This window comes from Ranitomeya imitator, chromosome 9 (genome assembly GCF_032444005.1).
Source record: "Ranitomeya imitator isolate aRanImi1 chromosome 9, aRanImi1.pri, whole genome shotgun sequence".
NCBI lineage: Eukaryota > Metazoa > Chordata > Amphibia > Anura > Dendrobatidae > Ranitomeya > Ranitomeya imitator.
This window is the reverse complement of record NC_091290.1, coordinates 94,280,570-94,299,505: the sequence shown is the minus strand read 5'-3', so window position 1 is coordinate 94,299,505 and position 18,936 is coordinate 94,280,570. Positions and strand designations below refer to the sequence as shown.

The following is an 18,936-nucleotide window of genomic DNA, read 5'->3' as shown; positions in this document are numbered from 1 at the left end:
TGGGCCCTCTTCTTTTTAACATATTTATTAATGACCTTGTAGGGGGCATTCAGAGTAGAATTTCAATATTTGCAGATGACACTAAACTCTGCAGGGTAATTAATACAGAGGGGGACAATTTTATATTACAGGATGATTTATGTAAACTAGAAGCTTGGGCTGATAAATGGCAAATGAGCTTTAATGGGGATAAATGTAAGGTCATGCACTTGGGTAGAAGTAATAAGATGTATAATTATGTGCTTAATTCTAAAACTCTGGGCAAAACCGTCAATGAAAAAGACCAGGGTGTATGGGTGGATGACAAACTCATTTTCAGTGGCCAGTGTCAGGCAGCTGCTACAAAGGCAAATAAAATAATGGGATGCATTAAAAGAGGCATAGATGCTCATGAGGAGAACATAATTTTACCTCTATACAAGTCACTAGTTCGACCACACTTAGAATACTGTGCACAGTTCTGGTCTCCGGTGTATAAGAAAGACATAGCTGAACTAGAGCGGGTGCAGAAAAGAGCGACCAAGGTTATTAGAGGACTGGGGGGTCTGCAATACCAAGATAGGTTATTACACTTGGGGCTATTTAGTTTGGAAAAACGAAGACTAAGGGGTGATCTTATTTTAATGTATAAATATATGAGGGGACAGTACAAAGACCTTTCTGATGATCTTTTTAATCATAGACCTGAAACAGGGACAAGGGGGCATCCTCTGCGTTTGGAGGAAAAAAGGTTTAAGCATAATAACAGACGCGGATTCTTTACTGTAAGAGCAGTGAGACTATGGAACTCTCTGCCGTATGATGTTGTAATGAGTGATTCATTACTTAAATTTAAGAGGGGACTGGATACCTTTCTGGAAAAGTATAATGTTACAGGGTATATACACTAGATTCCTTGATAGGGCGTTGATCCAGGGAACTAGTCTGATTGCCGTAAGTGGAGTCGGGAAGGAATTTTTTTCCCCAATGTGGAGCCTACTCTTTGCCACATGGGTTTTTTTTGCCTTCCTCTGGATCAACATGTTAGGGCATGTTAGGTTAGGCTATGGGTTGAACTAGATGGACTTATAGTCTTCCTTCAACCTTAATAACTATGTAACTATGTAACTATGTAACCTTGTACAAATGCAGCATTACTGCTGTACAAGGTGGTGTTATACATAGAAACACCTGTGGGGGGGGGCAGGGTCCCTTTAATTTCAGTTCAGGTGCCTGCGTGGAGTTTGCAGTACACGTTGCCGGCTACCCAGCAGGGGAACAGCTGGCGGTGCTGAACCCCACTGACACATTGGCTGGTGTTTTTCTCTGTGCAGCTAGCACTTCCGGGCAACAACTGGCGGTGTTAGAGCCCAGGGGCAGCAGGAGGAGGAGAGGAGCAGAGTGTAGGCCGATGCCTGCACTGTTGGCAGCTTTAAGTCTTTTGTGTCAGCGTGGCTTGTGCTGGAAACGTTGCCGGCTACACAGCAGGGGAACAGCTGGCGTTGCGGAACCCCACTGACACATTGGTGGGTGTTTTTCTCTGTGCAGCTAGCACTTCCGGGCAACAACTGGCGGTGTTAGAGCCCAGGGTCAGCAGGAGGAGGAGGAGAGGAGCAAAGTGTAGGCCGAAGCCTAGTAGAACCAATTTCAAAGGTAACCTTTAACCCCCCCTCAGGTGTTACAAAGTACAAGAGCCACACCTTGTGCAGCATTAATGCTGCACAAGTCAAAGGTTGCTCTATGAATTTTTCTACTTGCACACACTGAACGAAACACGTACACAATTTAGCCCATTATACAGTCAAACTGTAGTGGAGGCGTGACTTGCCTTTTTAAGGAGACGCAGCACAAGTGTCAAAATTTACACCTAGGTGCTGGGCGCAGACTACTAAGCGTCGTTATTTGCTGTACAGGAGTCTGCGCTCTTGTGTTATCCCTTGGCAATGCCCTGTAAGCGCTGCACGTCTTCTGACCTCATTTCATGTTGGCCGGTGCGGTTAGCGATGACCATGAATCCCAGACCCGCAGTGTCTTTTCATAAAGTCACACTGCGGTGCTGAGATTTGTGGTCTTACGCAGTAAATATGTTCGTCGCTCACACATGTCCTTACTCCTGCTTCAGACTGGGCGGCCTCAGCTGATCCCTTATTGCATGCCGCGGCCATGAGGCCGCACAGTCTGAAGAAGGCGGAAGGAGATGAGTGAAGACAGGCGAAGTTATGCACTGCTCTTGCCCATCAATCACACCCTCGCAGTCAAAATAAGTAAGACAACGAGGGGCGTTGTGTCGGGCAGGGCGGACGCACAGGCACAAGCAGCCAACCAACGTTGTCAGAAGACGGCCAGCGTTATCAAAGGGGGTGCTGCGTGTCATTTGAAAAGGGAATTCACACCTCAGGGACACTGTAATGGTCTCTAATGAGACACATTTTGTACATGTTGAGTTCCATGTGGGCAAGGAGAAAAAGTCAGCCACCTTGTACAAATGCAGCATTACTGCTGTACAAGGTGGCTGTTATACATAGAAACACCTGGGGGTGGGGGGCAGGGTCCCTTTAATTTCAGTTCAGGTGCCTGCGCGGCGTTTGCAGGTCACGTTGCCGGCTACACAGCAGGGGAACAGCTGGCATTGCTGAACCCCACTGACACATTGGCAGGTGTTTTTCTCTGTGCAGCTAGCACTTCAGGCAAAACTGGTGGTGTTAGAGCCCAGGGGCAGCAGGATGAGGAGAGGAGCAGAGTGTAGGCCGAAGCCTGCACTGGTGGCAGCTTAAAGTCTTTTGTGCCAGCGTGGCTTGTGCTGGACACGTTGCCGGCTACACAGCAGGGGAACAGCTGGCGTTGCGGAACCCCACTGACACATTGGCGGGTGTTTTTCTCTGTGCAGCTAGCACTTCCCGGCAACAACTGGCGGTGTTAGAGCCCAGGGTCAGCAGGAGGAGGAGGGGAGGAGCAGAGTGTAGGCCGAAGCCTGCACTGGTGGCAGCTTTAAGTCTTTTGTGCCAGCGTGGCTTGTGCTTGACACGTTGCCGGCTACACAGCAGGGGAACAGCTGGCGTTGCGGAACCCCACTGACACATTGGCGGGTGTTTTTCTCTGTGCAGCTAGCACTTCCGGGCAAAAACTGGCGGTGTTAGAGCCCAGGGGCAGCAGGAGGAGGATAGTGTAGGCCGAAGCTTATTGAACCGATTTCAAAGGTAACCTTTACCCCCCCTCAGGTGTTATAAAGTACAAGAGCCACACCTTGTGCAGCATTAATGCTGCAGAAGTCAAAGGTTGCTCTATGAATTTTGCTCCTTGCACATGCTGAATGAAACACGTACACAATTTAGCCCATTATACAGTCAAACTGTAGTGGAGGCGTGATTTGTCTTTTTAAGGAGACGCAGCACAGGTGTCCCAAATAACGCCTTGGTGCTAGGCGCAGCTTCCTGAGCGTTGTTATTTGCTGTACAGGAGTCTGCGCTCTTGTTATCCCTTGGCCATGCGCTGTGAGCGCTGCCTGTCTTCTCACCTCATTTCATGTCGGCCGGTGCGGTTAGCGATGGCCAGGAATCACAGACCCACAGTGTGTTTTCAAAAATTCACACTGCGGGGCTGGGATTCATGGCCTTGTGCAGTAAATATGTTCACCGCTCACACATGTCCTTACACCTGCTTCAGACTGGGCGGCCTCCGCTGATCCCTTATCGCATGCCGCGGCCATGAAGCCGCACAGTCTGAAGAAGGCGGAAGGAGATGAGTGAAGACAGGCGAACATATGCACTGCACATGCCCATCAATCACACCCTCGCTGTCAAAATAAATAAGACACCGAGGGGCGTTGTGTCGAGCAGGGCGGACGCACAGGCGCAGCCAGCCAACCAATGATGTCAGAAGACGGGCAGCGCTACCAAGGGGGGTACTGCGTATCATTAGAAAGGAAAGTCACACCTCAGGGACAGTGTAATGGTCTCTAATAAGACACATTTTGTACGTGTTGAGTTCCACGTGGGCAAGGATAAAAAGTCAGCCACCTTGTACAAATGCAGCATTACTGCTGTATAAGGTGGCTGTTATACATAGAAACACCTGGGGGTGGGGGGCAGGGTCCCTTTAATTTCAGTTCAGGTGACTGCGTGGCGTTTGCAGGTCACGTTGCCGGCTACACAGCAGGGGAACAGCTGGCATTGCTGAACCCCACTGACACATTGGCAGGTGTTTTTCTCTGTGCAGCTAGCACTTCCGGGCTAAAACTGGCGGTGTTAGAGCCCAGGGTCAGCAGGAGGAGGATAGGAGCAGAGTGTAGGCCGAAGCCTGCACTGGTGGCAGCTTTAAGTCTTTTGTGCCAGCGTGGCTTGTGCTGGACACATTGCCGGCTACACAGCAGGGGAACAGCTGGCTTTGCGGAACCCCACTGACACATTGGCGGGTGTTTTTCTCTGTGCAGCTAGCACTTCCGGGCAAAAACTGGCGGTGTTAGAGCCCAGGGTCAGCAGGAGGAGGAGAAGAGCAGAGTGTAGGCCGAAGCCTGCACTGGTGGCAGCTTTAAGTCTTTTGTGCCAGCGTGGCTTGTGCTTGACACGTTGCCGGCTACACAGCAGGGGAACAGCTGGCGGTGCTGAACCCCACTGACACATTGGCGGGTGTTTTTCTCTGTGCAGCTAGCACTTCCGGGCAAAAACTGGCGGTGTTAGAGCCCAGGGGCAGAAGGAGGAGAGGAGCAGAGTGTAGGCCGAAGCCTAGTAGAACCAATTTCAAAGGTAACCTTTAACCCCCCCCTCAGGTGTTACAAAGTACAAGAGCCACACCTTGTGCAGCATTAATGCTGCACAAGTCAAAGGTTGCTCTATGAATTTTTCTACTTGCACATGCTGAATGAAACACGTACACAATTTAGTCCATTATACAGTCAAACTGTAGTGGAGGCGTGACTTGTCTTTTTAAGGAGACGCAGCACAGGTGTCAAAATTTACACCTAGGTGCTGGGCGCATCCTCCTGAGCGTTGTTATTTGCTGTACAGGAGTCTGCGCTCTTGTGTTATCCCTTGGCAATGCCCTGTATGCGTTGCCCATCTTCTGACCTCATTTCATGTAGGCCGGTGCGGTTAGCAATGGCCATGAATCTCAGACCCACAGTGTGTTTTCAAAAATTCACACTGCGGGGCTGGGATTCATGACCTTGTGCAGTAAATATGTTCGCCGCTCACACATGTCCTTACACCTGCTTCAGACTGGGCGGCCTCAGCTGATCCCTTATCGCATGCCGCGGCCATGAAGCCGCACAGTCTGAAGAAGGCGGAAGGAGATGAGTGAAGACAGGCGAACATATGCACTGCACATGCCCATCAATCACACCCTCACTGTCAAAATAAATAAGACACCGAGGGGCCTTGTGTCGAGCAGGGGGGACGCACAGGCGCAGCCAGCCAACCAATGATGTCAGAAGACGGGCAGCGCTACCAAGGGGGGTGCTGCGTATCATTACAAAGGAAAGTCACACCTCAGGGACAGTGTAATGGTCTCTAATGAGACACATTTTGTACGTGTTGAGTTCCACGTGGGCAAGGAGAAAATGTCAGCCACCTTGTACAAATGCAGCATTACTGCTGTACAAGGTGGCTGTTATACATAGAAACACCTGGTGGGGGGGCAGGGTCCCTTTAATTTCAGTTCAGGTGCCTGCGTGGCGTTTGCAGGTCACGTTGCCGGCTGCACAGCAGGGGAACAGCTGGCGGTGCTGAACCCCACTGACACATTGGCTGGTGTTATTCTCTGTGCAGCTAGCACTTTCGGGCAAAAACTGGCGGTGTTAGAGCCCAGGGTCACAGGAGGAGGAGAGGAGCAGAGTGTAGGCCGAAGCCTGCACTGGTGGCAGCTTAAAGTCTTTTGTGCAAACGTGGCTTGTGCTGGACACGTTGCCGGCTACACAGCAGGGGAACAGCTGGCGGGGCTGAACCCCACTGACAAATTGGCGGGTGTTTTTCTCTGTGCAGCTAGCAGTTCTGGGCAAAAACTGGCGGTGTTAGAGCCCAGGGTCTGCAGTAGGAGCAGAGTGTAGGCCGAAGCCTGCACTGGAGCAAGTTGAAAGGGAACCTTTAACCCCCCCCCCCAGGCATTTGTTGCTGAAAGAGCCATCTTGTACAGCAGTAATACTGCAAAAGGAAAAAGGTGGCTCTTTAAATTATGCTCCTTGCAAAAGCTGAACTACACACTCATATAATGTGTCCCCTCACACCGTTAAACCATCCCGGAGGTGGGACTTTCCTTTGTAATGTGACACAGCACAGCCGTCATTCCAACCCCCTTGGTGCCTGCGCTGTAATGTTATCCCTTGACCATGCACACTTAGCGGTGCCCGTCTTCTGACATCATTTAGGTGTCAGGCTGGCAGTGCCTGTGCGTCCAAGCTGCCCGAGATCCAACCTCGCAGTGTCATCTAATGTAATCCCACTGCGGGCCTGGGATCCATGGGCATGCGCAGTGCATATCATCGCCTCTCACTCCCCTCCTTCCTGCTTCTTCAGACTGTGCGGCGTCACGGCCGTGGCATGCTGTTAGGGATCAGCTGACGCCGCCTAGTCTGAAGAAGCGGGAAGAAGGCGAGTGAGAGGCGAGTATATGCACTGCGCATGGCCATGGATCCCAAGCCCACTGTGGGATCCCATTAGACGACACTGCGATGTGGGATTTCGGGCAGCGTGGACGCACAGGCGCAGCCAGGCTGACAACAAATGATGTCAGAGGACGGGCAGCGCAAACTGTGGCCAAGGGAGAACATAACAGCGCAGGGTCTGTGACAGAATCAAACAACGCTAAGGAGGCGGCGCCCCGAGCCAAGGGGGTAGGAATGACGGCTGTGCTGCATCAAAAAAAACCCAATGTGGCTAAACAAAGAAGTAAGACAGGCAATTAACAGTAAAAAGAAAGCATTTGCACTACTAAAGCAGGATGGCACCATTGAAGCTCTAAAAAACTATAGGGAGAAAAATACTTTATCTAAAAAACTAATTAAAGCTGCCAAAAAGGAAACAGAGAAGCACATTGCTAAGGAGAGTAAAACTAATCCCAAACTGTTCTTCAACTATATCAATAGTAAAAGAATAAAAACTGAAAATGTAGGCCCCTTAAAAAATAGTGAGGAAAGAATGGTTGTAGATGACGAGGAAAAAGCTAACATATTAAACACCTTCTTCTCCACGGTATTCACGGTGGAAAATGAAATGCTAGGTGAAATCCCAAGAAACAATGAAAACCCTATATTAAGGGTCACCAATCTAACCCAAGAAGAGGTGCGAAACCGGCTAAATAAGATTAAAATAGATAAATCTCCGGGTCCGGATGGCATACACCCACGAGTACTAAGAGAACTAAGTAATGTAATAGATAAACCATTATTTCTTATTTTTAGTGACTCTATAGCAACAGGGTCTGTTCCGCAGGACTGGCGCATAGCAAATGTGGTGCCAATATTCAAAAAGGGCTCTAAAAGTGAACCTGGAAATTATAGGCCAGTAAGTCTAACCTCTATTGTTGGTAAAATATTTGAAGGGTTTCTGAGGGATGTTATTCTGGATTATCTCAATGAGAATAACTGTTTAACTCCATATCAGCATGGGTTTATGAGAAATCGCTCCTGTCAAACCAATCTAATCAGTTTTTATGAAGAGGTAAGCTATAGACTGGACCACGGTGAGTCATTGGACGTGGTATATCTCGATTTTTCCAAAGCGTTTGATACCGTGCCGCACAAGAGGTTGGTACACAAAATGAGAATGCTTGGTCTGGGGGAAAATGTGTGTAAATGGGTTAGTAACTGGCTTAGTGATAGAAAGCAGAGGGTGGTTATAAATGGTATAGTCTCTAACTGGGTCGAAGTGACCAGTGGGGTACCGCAGGGGTCAGTATTGGGACCTGTTCTCTTCAACATATTCATTAATGATCTGGTAGAAGGTTTACACAGTAAAATATCGATATTTGCAGATGATACAAAACTATGTAAAGCAGTTAATATAAGAGAAGATAGTATTCTGCTACAGATGGATCTGGATAAGTTGGAAACTTGGGCTGAAAGGTGGCAGATGAGGTTTAACAATGATAAATGTAAGGTTATACACATGGGAAGAGGGAATCAATATCACCATTACACACTGAACGGGAAACCACTGGGTAAATCTGACAGGGAGAAGGACTTGGGGATCCTAGTTAATGATAAACTTACCTGGAGCAGCCAGTGCCAGGCAGCAGCTGCCAAGGCAAACAGGATCATGGGGTGCATTAAAAGAGGTCTGGATACACATGATGAGAGCATTATACTGCCTCTGTACAAATCCCTAGTTAGACCGCACATGGAGTACTGTGTCCAGTTTTGGGCACCGGTGCTCAGGAAGGATATAATGGAACTAGAGAGAGTACAAAGGAGGGCAACAAAATTAATAAAGGGGATGGGAGAACTACAATACCCAGATAGATTAGCGAAATTAGGATTATTTAGTCTAGAAAAAAGACGACTGAGGGGCGATCTAATAACCATGTATAAGTATATAAGGGGACAATACAAATATCTCGCTGAGGATCTGTTTATACCAAGGAAGGTGACGGGCACAAGGGGGCATTCTTTGCGTCTGGAGGAGAGAAGGTTTTTCCACCAACATAGAAGAGGATTCTTTACTGTTAGGGCAGTGAGAATCTGGAATTGCTTGCCTGAGGAGGTGGTGATGGCGAACTCAGTCGAGGGGTTCAAGAGAGGCCTGGATGTCTTCCTGGAGCAGAACAATATTGTATCATACAATTATTAGGTTCTGTAGAAGGACGTAGATCTGGGGATTTATTATGATGGAATATAGGCTGAACTGGATGGACAAATGTCTTTTTTCGGCCTTACTAACTATGTTACTATGTTACTATGTTACTATGTTACATTACAAAGGAAAGTCCCACCTCCGGGATGGTTTGACGGTGTGAGGGGACACATAACATGAGTGTGTAGTTCAGCGTTTCCAAGGATCATAATTTAAAGAGCCACCTTTTCCTTGTGCAGTATTAGTGCTGCACAAGGTGGCTCTTTCAGTAACAAACGCCTGGGGGGGGGGACAGGTTCCCTTACATTTTAATTGTGCCAGCGTGGCGGTCGCATGACACGTTGCCGGATACACAGCAGGGGAGCAGCAGGCGAGACTGAACCCCACTAACACATTGGCGAGGTGTTTGGCTCTGTGCAAACAGCACTTTCGGGCATCAACCAGCAGTGTTGGAGCCCAGGGACTGCAGGAGGAGCAGAGTGTAGGCCGAAGCCTGCACTGTAGGCATGTAAATGTCTGTTAGTGTGCCAGCGTGGCGGTCGCATGACACGTTGCCGGATACACAGCAGGGAAGCAGCAGGCGTGACTGAACCCCACTAACACATTGGCGAGGTGTTTGGCTCTGTGCAAACAGCACTTCCGGGCATCAACCAGCAGTGTTGGAGCCCAGGGACAGCAGGAGGAGCAGAGTGTAGGCCGAAGCCTGCACTGTAGGCATGTAAATGTCTGTTAGTGTGCCAGCGCGGCGTTCGCATGACACGTTGCCGGATACACAGCTGGGGATCAGCTGACGTTACTGAACCCCAATCACAGAGGAGCGACTGATGACTGTGCAGACAGCACTTCCAGGCACCAACTGGTGGTGTTAGAGCCCAGGGACAGCAGGAGGAGCAGATTGGAGGTATTGCCGCACACACAGCTGGGGATCAGCTGACGTTACTGAACCCCAATAACAGAGGAGCGACTGTTGACTGTGCGGTCAGCACTTCCAGGCACCAACTGGCGGTGTTAGAGCCCAGGGACAGCACAAGTAGCAGAGGAACAGAGTGTAGGCCGAAGCCTGATTGTAGCAAGTTGAAAGGTAACCTTTAACGCCCCCCCAAGGCGTTTGTAGCTGAAAGAGCCATCTTGTGCAGCACTAAGGATGCAAAAGGAAAAGGTGGCTCTTTTAATTATGCTCCTTGCAAACACATAGAAGTAGCTGTGGAGGATATCCACTAAATAAAACGTAACTTTTAATATATATAAATTAATAAAAAACTAGGATCCTAACCAACACATATATAGACATTGAACAATGTGCTCAAGTGAAACAGTGCTCAAGATAAAAAATTGGAGCAGTCTTACCAATTAGACGGACATGAAAGGAACCCCCTCACGCTTCTGTAAGGGGAGTGGTATCAAGAATAAACATAAGACTGGAGGGTAGGAAAAAGATGTGTCACTACTATCTTCCCTGTAAGCCCCCCTAAAGAGCTCCTGCCCTAACAAGGACAGGCCCCAAATAAGTCCTGCTATGGACACCCACCAACCAAAGAAAGAAAAAAAAAGAAACAGGATGAATGCAATGTCTCTATATCTCCCAACGCGTTTCAACTCCAATAGGGGAGAATCATCAGGGGAGTTCTATTTAGTGCAAGGCAATAACCAGTGGGTCCGTTCAAATAGTCCAAGAAAAAGGTTCATTCAAATGGAGTCCGTATAGGTCCATATAGAGTCCGTGCCCTTAAGGGATCCGCAGTGGCAATGAGTCCCAAAATACAGTCCCCAGGTATCGACTGTGTCCGCAGCCTGGAGTGAGGGACCAATTTTTTATCTTGAGCACTGTTTCACTTGAGCACATTGTTCAATGTCTATATATGTGTTGGTTAGGATCCTAGTTTTTTATTAATTTATATATATTAAAAGTTACGTTTTATTTAGTGGATATCCTCCACAGCTACTTCTATTTCTAATCCTGAGGATATAGACACGGCCTATTCAATTATATGCCTTAGCTGCGTTCTCCTTGCAAACACAGAAGTAAACACTTATAAAATGTGTCCCCTGATACCGTAAAACCGTCCCGGAGGTGGGAATTTCCTTTGTAATGGGACGCAGCACAGCCGTCATTCATATCCCCTTGGTGCCGTGCGCTGCCTCATCAGCGTTGTTTTAAGCTGTCACGGAGCCTGTGCTGTTCTGTTATCCCTTGGCCATGCACACTTAGCGGTGCCCGTCTTCTGACATCATTTAGGTGTCAGGCTGGCAGTGCCTGTGCGTCCACGCTGCCCGAGATCCCACCTCGCAGTGTCATCTAATGTAATCCCACTGCGGGCCTGGGATCCATGGGCATGCGCAGTGAATATCCTCACCTCTCACTCCCCTCCTACCCTCATCTTCAGACTGTGTGGCGTCACGGCCCTGGCATGCTATTAGGGATCAGCTGACGGCGCACAATCTGAAGAAGGCGGAGGGAGATGAGCGAGAGCCTGTGGGGAAGATATGCACTGCGCATGCCCATGGATCCCAGGCCCGCAGTGTGATTAAATCAGAAGACACTGCGAGGCGGGATCTCGGGCAGCGCGGCCGCACAGGCGCAGGCAGCCTGACACCAAATTATGTCAGAAGACAGGCAGCGCAAATTGGGCATGGCCAAGGGATAACAGAACAGGCAGGCTCCGTGACAGCTTAAAACAACGCTGAGGAGGCAGCACACGGCACCAAGGGGGTAGGAATGACGGCTGTGCTGCGTCACATTACGAAGGAAAGTCCCACCTCCGGGACGGTATAACGGTATCAGTGAACACATTTTATAAGTGTTAAGTTCTGCGCGTGCAAGGAGCTAAACTAAAAGAGCTACCTTTTCCTTGTGCAGCATTACTGCTGCACAAGGTGGCTCTTTCAGTAACAAACGCCGGGGGGGGGGGGAACAGGTTCCCAAACATTTAGGTTGTTGTACCAGCGTGGCGTTCACAGGACACATTGCCGGCTACACAGCTGGGGATCAGCTGACGTTACTGAAACCCAATAACACTGGGTCGTATGTTTTGACTGTGCAGCCTGCACTTCTGAGCCGCAACTGGCGGTGTTGGAGCCCAGGAATTACGGTTCAGGTGGTAGAAAGATGAACACATCAGGAGACCTGGATGACACCCAATTACTTAATCAGGCAGAGGAGTGGCAGATTCCTGCGAGATCCAGGCCTGGTTCATTTTCAGAAAAGTAAGCCGGTCAACGTTATCGGAGGATAGTCGCATGCGACGGTCTGTTAGTACACCACCTGCGGCACTAAAGACACGTTCCGATAAGACACTAGCCGCAGGGCAAGCCAGCACCTCCAATGCATACTGGCTTAGCTCTGGCCAGGTATCCAGCTTAGAGACCCAAAACTTGAAAAAGGAAGAGCCGTCTGGGAGTACAGTAAGAGGGCAAGACATGTAGTCTGTCATCATCTGACGGAACCGTTGCCTCCTGCTGACTGGAGCCGCCGGTGATGGTGTAGACATTTAGGGCGGGCACACAAAAGTTTTCCACAGTTGGGCCATACTGGTCTTGCCTTGGGCAGAGGCACTGCTTCTGCTCCCTCTTTGTGCAGAGACTCCTCCACTGCCTCGACGCACTGAGCTGCTTTGTCAAGCACTAGCAGCACTCCTCTCAGTTGGACTGGAGAAGATGATGGAATTCACCAGTGTGTCGTGGTACTCCCGCATTTTACACTCCCGGGTCAACGCTGGGATGAGGTTTTGGACGTTGTCCCGGTAGCGAGGATCGAGGAGGGTGTACACCCAATAATCATGAATGTTGAGAATGTGGTCGATGCGGCGGTCGTCTCTCAGGCACTGCAACATGAAATCAACCATGTGCTGCAGACTGCCAACTGGCCCAGAAACGCTGTCCCCTGCTTGAGACATGATCTCTGCCCGCTCTTCATCACCCCACCCTCGCTGTACAAACTGACCACTGGACAATTGTGTAACTCCCTCCTCTGGACGGAGCTCTTCCTCATCCATTGACTCCTCCTCATCCTCTTCACAAAGTGTTAGGGCTAGCGGAACGCACCAAATAATAAGACAGATAGAGTATGGTGCGTTCGCAGCCCGGGGTCCACCGTGCAGAGATGGAACCTGCTGCCAAGTAATGATGGACTATATGGCGGTACAAAGTGAATACACACATGGGCTAACCTCACCCTGTGTGAAGGAAGCGAACCCTGTTACGTCACAGGGCCGTGGTACTGCACCAAGAGCGCAAGCAACGAGTCTCAGAACTCAATCCCAAGACACAGCATTTGAGTACATAGACCTCATGCGCTCGACACCGCTACTGAGGTGTCAGAGTGACAGCAATAGAAGCACGAGAGTGCATGCAGTGCCGCACTGGCGAACGCCACTAACCACCCAGGCTTGGGTCAGGAAAGCGCTGTGAAAGCACAAGGCGCCGCACTGGCGGTCACAGCAATAAGACGCTGTATTGTGTGTTTACGTGCTGATGGCTAAGTCGGGCGCTAGATAGCAAACATACACCTTCCGCGAACAGTCATCCAATAGGGAGGGTTATTTAAAGAGCGACTTTCACTCACAACACACACACATTTACAAATGTACACTAGCGCATGGCCGTGCGGTCATGCGCAGCTTATATAGTTGCAGCACGTTCAGGACCTTCCAATAAAGGACCAATGGGAAGCTGCTACCAAAGTTTTGCCCTTTCAGGACCTTCCTGGAGGACCAATGGGATGTGCTGCAGTACCTGAGCATGTGACCCTCGATCTCCAATGGGAGATCTTGCCCTGGGCATGCTCAGAAAGAAAAAAGCAGGACTTAGCCCCAAAAGCATCTGCTCGCCGCTGCCCAACACTGACTTCAATGGCAGAAGCAGGAAAAGCAGCAGTAACTCTTTGTACAGAGTGAGACTGAGCAAGACGCTGGGACCGACGTCTCTGCTGAGCAGACTCCACTGTGGCTGGATAAGAATGGGAGACCGCAGCGGAGATGGCTCGAGATTCCCCTTGTGCAGAAGCGGGAACTCGACACCTAACACAAAGTGTCCCCTGCCGACCCCTTTGTGAGGAACCACGTGGCGCTGACTGTCCAGAAGCTGATGTAAAAGGTGACTCCTCATCCTCCACCTCTTCTGCAACATTATCCCTTATCTCTTGCAGGGTTTGTTGAAGCAGGCAGATAAGGGGGACAGTCATGCTGACTAGTGCATCATCTGCACTTGCCATCCGCGTGGAATAATCGAAAGGACGCAAAACCTGGCAGACGTCCTTCATAGTGGCCCACTTTGTGGTTGTGAAGTCTGATCGGCGCTGACTGCAACTTCTTTGCGCCTGATGCAGCTGGTACTCCATTACTGCTTGCTGCTGCTCACACAACCGCTCCAACATATGTAACGTGGAATTCCACCTGGTAGGTAGGTCACATATGATGCGATGTTCTGGAAGGCGAAATCGGCACTGCAGAGCAGCAATGTGGGATCTTGCCAAGCTGGAACGCCGCAAGTGAGCACACTCTAGGCGGGCCTTGTGCAGAAGTGCATCAAGATCCGGATAGTCCCTCAGAAAACTCTGCACAACCAAATTGAGCACATGTGCCAGACATGGGATGTAAGTGAGGTTGCCAAGGGCCAAAGCTGCCACCAGATTTCGGTCATTGTCACACACTACCATGCCTGGCTGGAGATTCGCTGGCACAAACCACACATCGCTCTCCTGCTTGATGGCATTCCAGAGCTCCTGCGCTGTGTGGCTTCGATTCCCCAAAGAAACTAATTTCAAGACGGTCTGTTGACGTTTGGCCACAGCTGTGCTCATGTCAGTCGTAACAGGTGAACATTCACGGGTCCATGTGGAGGTGGACTGTGACAGCTCCTGCAGCGATGATTCTGAGGAACTTGTGTATGAGGAGGAGTCAATGCGTACAGACTGGATTCCTGCAATCCTTGGAGTGGGCAGGACACGTCCTGGCCACTCGCACGGTCTGTACCCGGCTCAACAACATTAACCCAATGGGCAGTGACGGAAAGGTATCGCCCCTGTCCATGTTGACTGGTCCACGCATCGGTGGTGAGGTGGACCTTGCTACTGACGGCGTTCAGTAGCGCGTGTTTTATGTGTCCCTCCACATGCTTGTGCAGGGCAGGGACGGCTTGCCTGCTGAAGTAAAAGCGGCTGGGCACCTTGTACTGTGGGACTGCCAATGCCATCAAGTCACGGAAGCTGTCAGTCTCCACCAGCCTGAATGAGAGCATTTCCAGTGACAGAAGTTTGGCAATGCCTGCATTCAGAGCCTGTGCTCGGGGGTGGTTTGCCGAGAATGCCCGCCTTTTCTCCCATGCCTGTACTACCGATGGCTGTAGACTAGGCTGGGAGTGTGAGGATGACTGGGAACGTGGTGCTGTGGGTGGAATTACACTAGGTCTCTGGACAACAGTGCCAGAGGTTCTTCCATGGCGATCCCGGGAGGAAACCGAACCAGCTGTGTGTGAGCTGGAGGAAGAGGCAACACGAGCTGAAGAGGTGGTAGCTGCCGCTGTTGGTTGGCCTAGGTCTTCAGTGTGTTTTTGTAACTCCACCGCATGCCTGGTCCGCACATGTTTCCACATATTTGTGGTATTGAGGTTGCTGACACTTTTCCCTCTTTTGACTTTCTGATGACACAGCTTGCATTTGACAAAACAAATGTCATCTGCAACTGTGTCAAAAAAGGACCAGGCATTGCAAGTCTTGGGAGCGCCCTTTTTGGCTTTTGGAAGAGACAGGCTCCTAACGGGTGCCAAAGTGGAGGCTACAGGCTCCGCAGTCTTCCACCTCCCTCTCCCTCTTTGGCCCGTTTGAGGAATCTCTTCCTCAGAGCTGCTCCCACCACCTTCCTGTTCCTCACGCCACGATGGGTCAAGGACCTCATCATCTCCACTACCCTCTGCCACCAACTGCTCCTCCTGGCTAGTCTTGGCAGCACAGTTCGCACCAGAAAGCGGCACCTGAGTTTCATCATCAGATGCGTACTGTGCTGTGGTCACCGGAGGCACTGGCCCACCCGCCTCTTCAGAGTCAGAGAGACAAAGCTGTTGGGCACCACTGCACACTGCCTCTTCTTCCATTTCTCCAATGCTGCTTGGCTGGCCCCCTGTTTCCAAGCCAAGAGATTCAGAGAACAGAAGTAGAGACGGCTCCTGTCCTGGGCTCTCTGACTGCCTGGCCAATTTGGCAGGTGGTGAAGAGACAGATGGCTGCTCTCCAGTGGTCTGTGCCTGAGAGGATGTGGCACTAATTGAAGTCGATGCCGATGCGTTAGCTGCCATCCATCCGACAACGGCTTCAATTTGATCTTCACGCAGCAGCGGTGCACGGCGCTCTCTGACAAAGCTGCGCATGAAGGACTGTTCCCTGCTGAAACTGGGTGATGATGAGTCACCGGTGCCCGCAGCAGGCACAGAATCACCACGTCCTCTCCCTGCTCCTCTCCCTGCTCCGCGCCCACGCCCACGCGCCTTACTCCCTGCCCTCTTTATCTTGGTTGACAGATAAAGATAAGCAGAAAAGTACAAAGGCCTTAGTGTGCTTATTCCTGAAATGCTCCTCCTAACAGGTTTAAGAAACACTAATGTTGTAAAGTGTGGACTAGACTTTATTATTGATAAAATGTGGCCTACACAAGTGTTAAGTGATGTTTGGTGAACTTTCCTTTTTTTTTTTGTGCAGATCGGGCTACAGAGCGAGTTTAACTCACACGGGGACCATGCAGACAGCCGTAAACGGCGCTGCAAGGCCCACAAACACTCCTCTAGGTTATCCTATGTAGTGTTTTTTCACAATTTAGCTGGAGACGGGTGGAAAGACACTAATAGGAAATTTTTGAAAAAATTTTCAGCAGGCTGCACTATTTGAAAAAAGAACAAGTTATTTAACGGTTTGAGGCAGTGACGCACCCTGAGCTGAATACAACCGGCTGTGGTTGCACACAGACTACAGGGCGAGCTGCGCTCACACGGAGACCGTGCAGACAGCCGTAAACGGCACTGCAAGGCCCAAAAACCCTCCTCTAGGTTATCCTATGTAGTGTTTTTCCACAATTTAGCTGGAGACGGGTGGAAAGACACTAATAGGAAATTTTTGAAAAAATTTTCAGCAGGCTGCACTATTTGAAAAAAAGGACAAGTTATTTAACGGTATGAGGCAGTAACTCACCCTGAGCTGAATACAACCGGCTGTGGCTGCACACAGACTACAGGGCGAGCTGCGCTCACACGGAGACCGTGCAGACAGCCGTAAATGGCGCTGCAAGGCCCAAAACCCCCCCTCTAGGTTATCCTATGTAGTGTTTTTCCACAATTTAGCTGGAGACGGGTGGAAAGACACTAATAGGAAATTTTAGAAAAAATGTGCAGCAGGCTGCACTATGAACAAAAAAGGACAAAGGATAGAACTGTATGAGGCAGTGTGAACCCCCCCTGAGCTGAATACAACCGGGTATATGGCTGCACACAGACTACAGAGTGAGCTGCACACACACACACACACAGAGAGACCTTGCAGAACGCTGTTAAAACAGCGCTGCAAGGCAAGAGCAAGGTGAACACACAGCGTTTGCTAAATTAGCCTTGGAAAAGCAAAATGAAGCAATTAGCTATCTCAACTGGCCCTCAGTTAGAACACAGCGTCCTGTCCCTAACTGAAATCACAGCAGAGTGAGCGCAAAATGGCGGCAGCGTTTTTTATAGTGCATGGCGACATCATTTCAGCAGCCAATCACAGCCTTGCCAGTAGTTACATGCCCACCATGCTAAACAGGATGTGCCCACACTTCCATTCATTTCTCATTGGCTGCTGCGTGCAGTTTGAATTCTGGGAACTTCCGATTCCGGTATCCGATACGCGGTGAGTATCGGAAATCGGTATCGGAATTCCGATACCGCAAATATCGGCCGATACCCGATGCTTGCGGTATCGGAATGCTCAACACTAGTCGTGGGTGTTTTGCCACGACCAATCAGTGACTTGGATTCCATGACAAACAGAGGCCGCGACCAATGAATATCTGTGACAGAAAGACAGACAGACAGAAAGACGGAAGTGACCCTTAGACAATTATATAGTAGATAGTGAGCAGATTCCAAAAAGAAGTTGCATGAAGAATTTTCAGGTAATTGCCTTTGGTAGCTTTGGTTTTCAAAGTCCAAAATAGTTAAATGAGGCTCAAAATGAGTGAATATACACAAAGCAAGTTGTTTTGACATCGCAGTGCATATACAGTATGCATTGCTTTTACCATTTCAAGTGTTTTTTCTGTTTCTAGAACAGTATACCTGCCAAAAACTTTATTTTAAATTCATTGTTAAATATTACATAAGAGGAAGTTTAACCCCTGTGAACTTCCTTAACCACTAGTTAATATGGTCCCTTGACTTTTAGTGACTTTTAGTTTTTCAAAAGACACAAAAATGTAAAAAAAGGAAAAAAAGTGTCATGCTACAATTATAACAGAAGATACAAAAAGCAGTCAACAGTCTAGTGACAATTTTACCTCAATAAGTGGATGCCAGTGGGCGACGGGTTTTCTTGGATATGATAGCATTTCACTCCAGTGCTCCCGACCCAAGCTTTCTGCGCCACTGCCTATTTGACATACGCCAATGACCTCATTGTGACCTACACTGTAGAAAAATTAAATAGATTTTTTCTGTATGAAATATTTTGAAACAATTCATATCCTTAAGACAGTTAAACTTTTTTTTGGTGGACAACATAAAAATAAGCTGGTGTCAGAGAATATCTCTGACACCAGTGTTTCCAGGTCACTCTTGACCATGGGTCTGTAAATGCAGATGTAAAGTAATACCTTCTTTTCACTCATTTTATATAACTTTCAATAAACATAACCATGGGCAAAAGCTAATATTGGACATTTCATTCAGTAATAAATCTATAAAATGTGGAACTTAATCCCATACAAAAAAAGAACCAAATAAGTGGTCAATACATAGGATAACGTCATAAAAATACCTTTATTGTAATATCAAGTGGGTACATGGTGGCAAAAAGAGAGAGAACATTCACACACTCAAAATTATATCAATACTAAAATATATACAAATCCTTATTATGCTGCTAGTGAAGCCAACAAAACAGGGTAGATCGTAGTTAAAAATAGCTCAAATACTGTACAGCTCTGGCAAAAATTAAGAGACCACT

At 49.0% G+C, this 18,936-nt stretch overlaps 1 protein-coding gene across 2 annotated transcripts in view; it reads right to left on the bottom strand.

Annotated features, from left to right (window-relative positions):
- Positions 1–18,936, bottom strand: part of SYT9 (synaptotagmin 9) — a 2,320,100-nt gene that overhangs the window by 232,280 nt on the left and 2,068,884 nt on the right. Inside the window, exon 6 of one of the 2 annotated variants that reach the window (XM_069740039.1) lies at positions 18,269–18,398. The exons of the other annotated variant lie outside the window; for it this stretch is intronic. Within the exon in view, the coding sequence (XP_069596140.1) occupies positions 18,269–18,398 (130 nt within the window). The remainder of the gene's footprint in view (positions 1–18,268; positions 18,399–18,936) is intronic. 2 annotated transcript variants of the gene reach the window in all.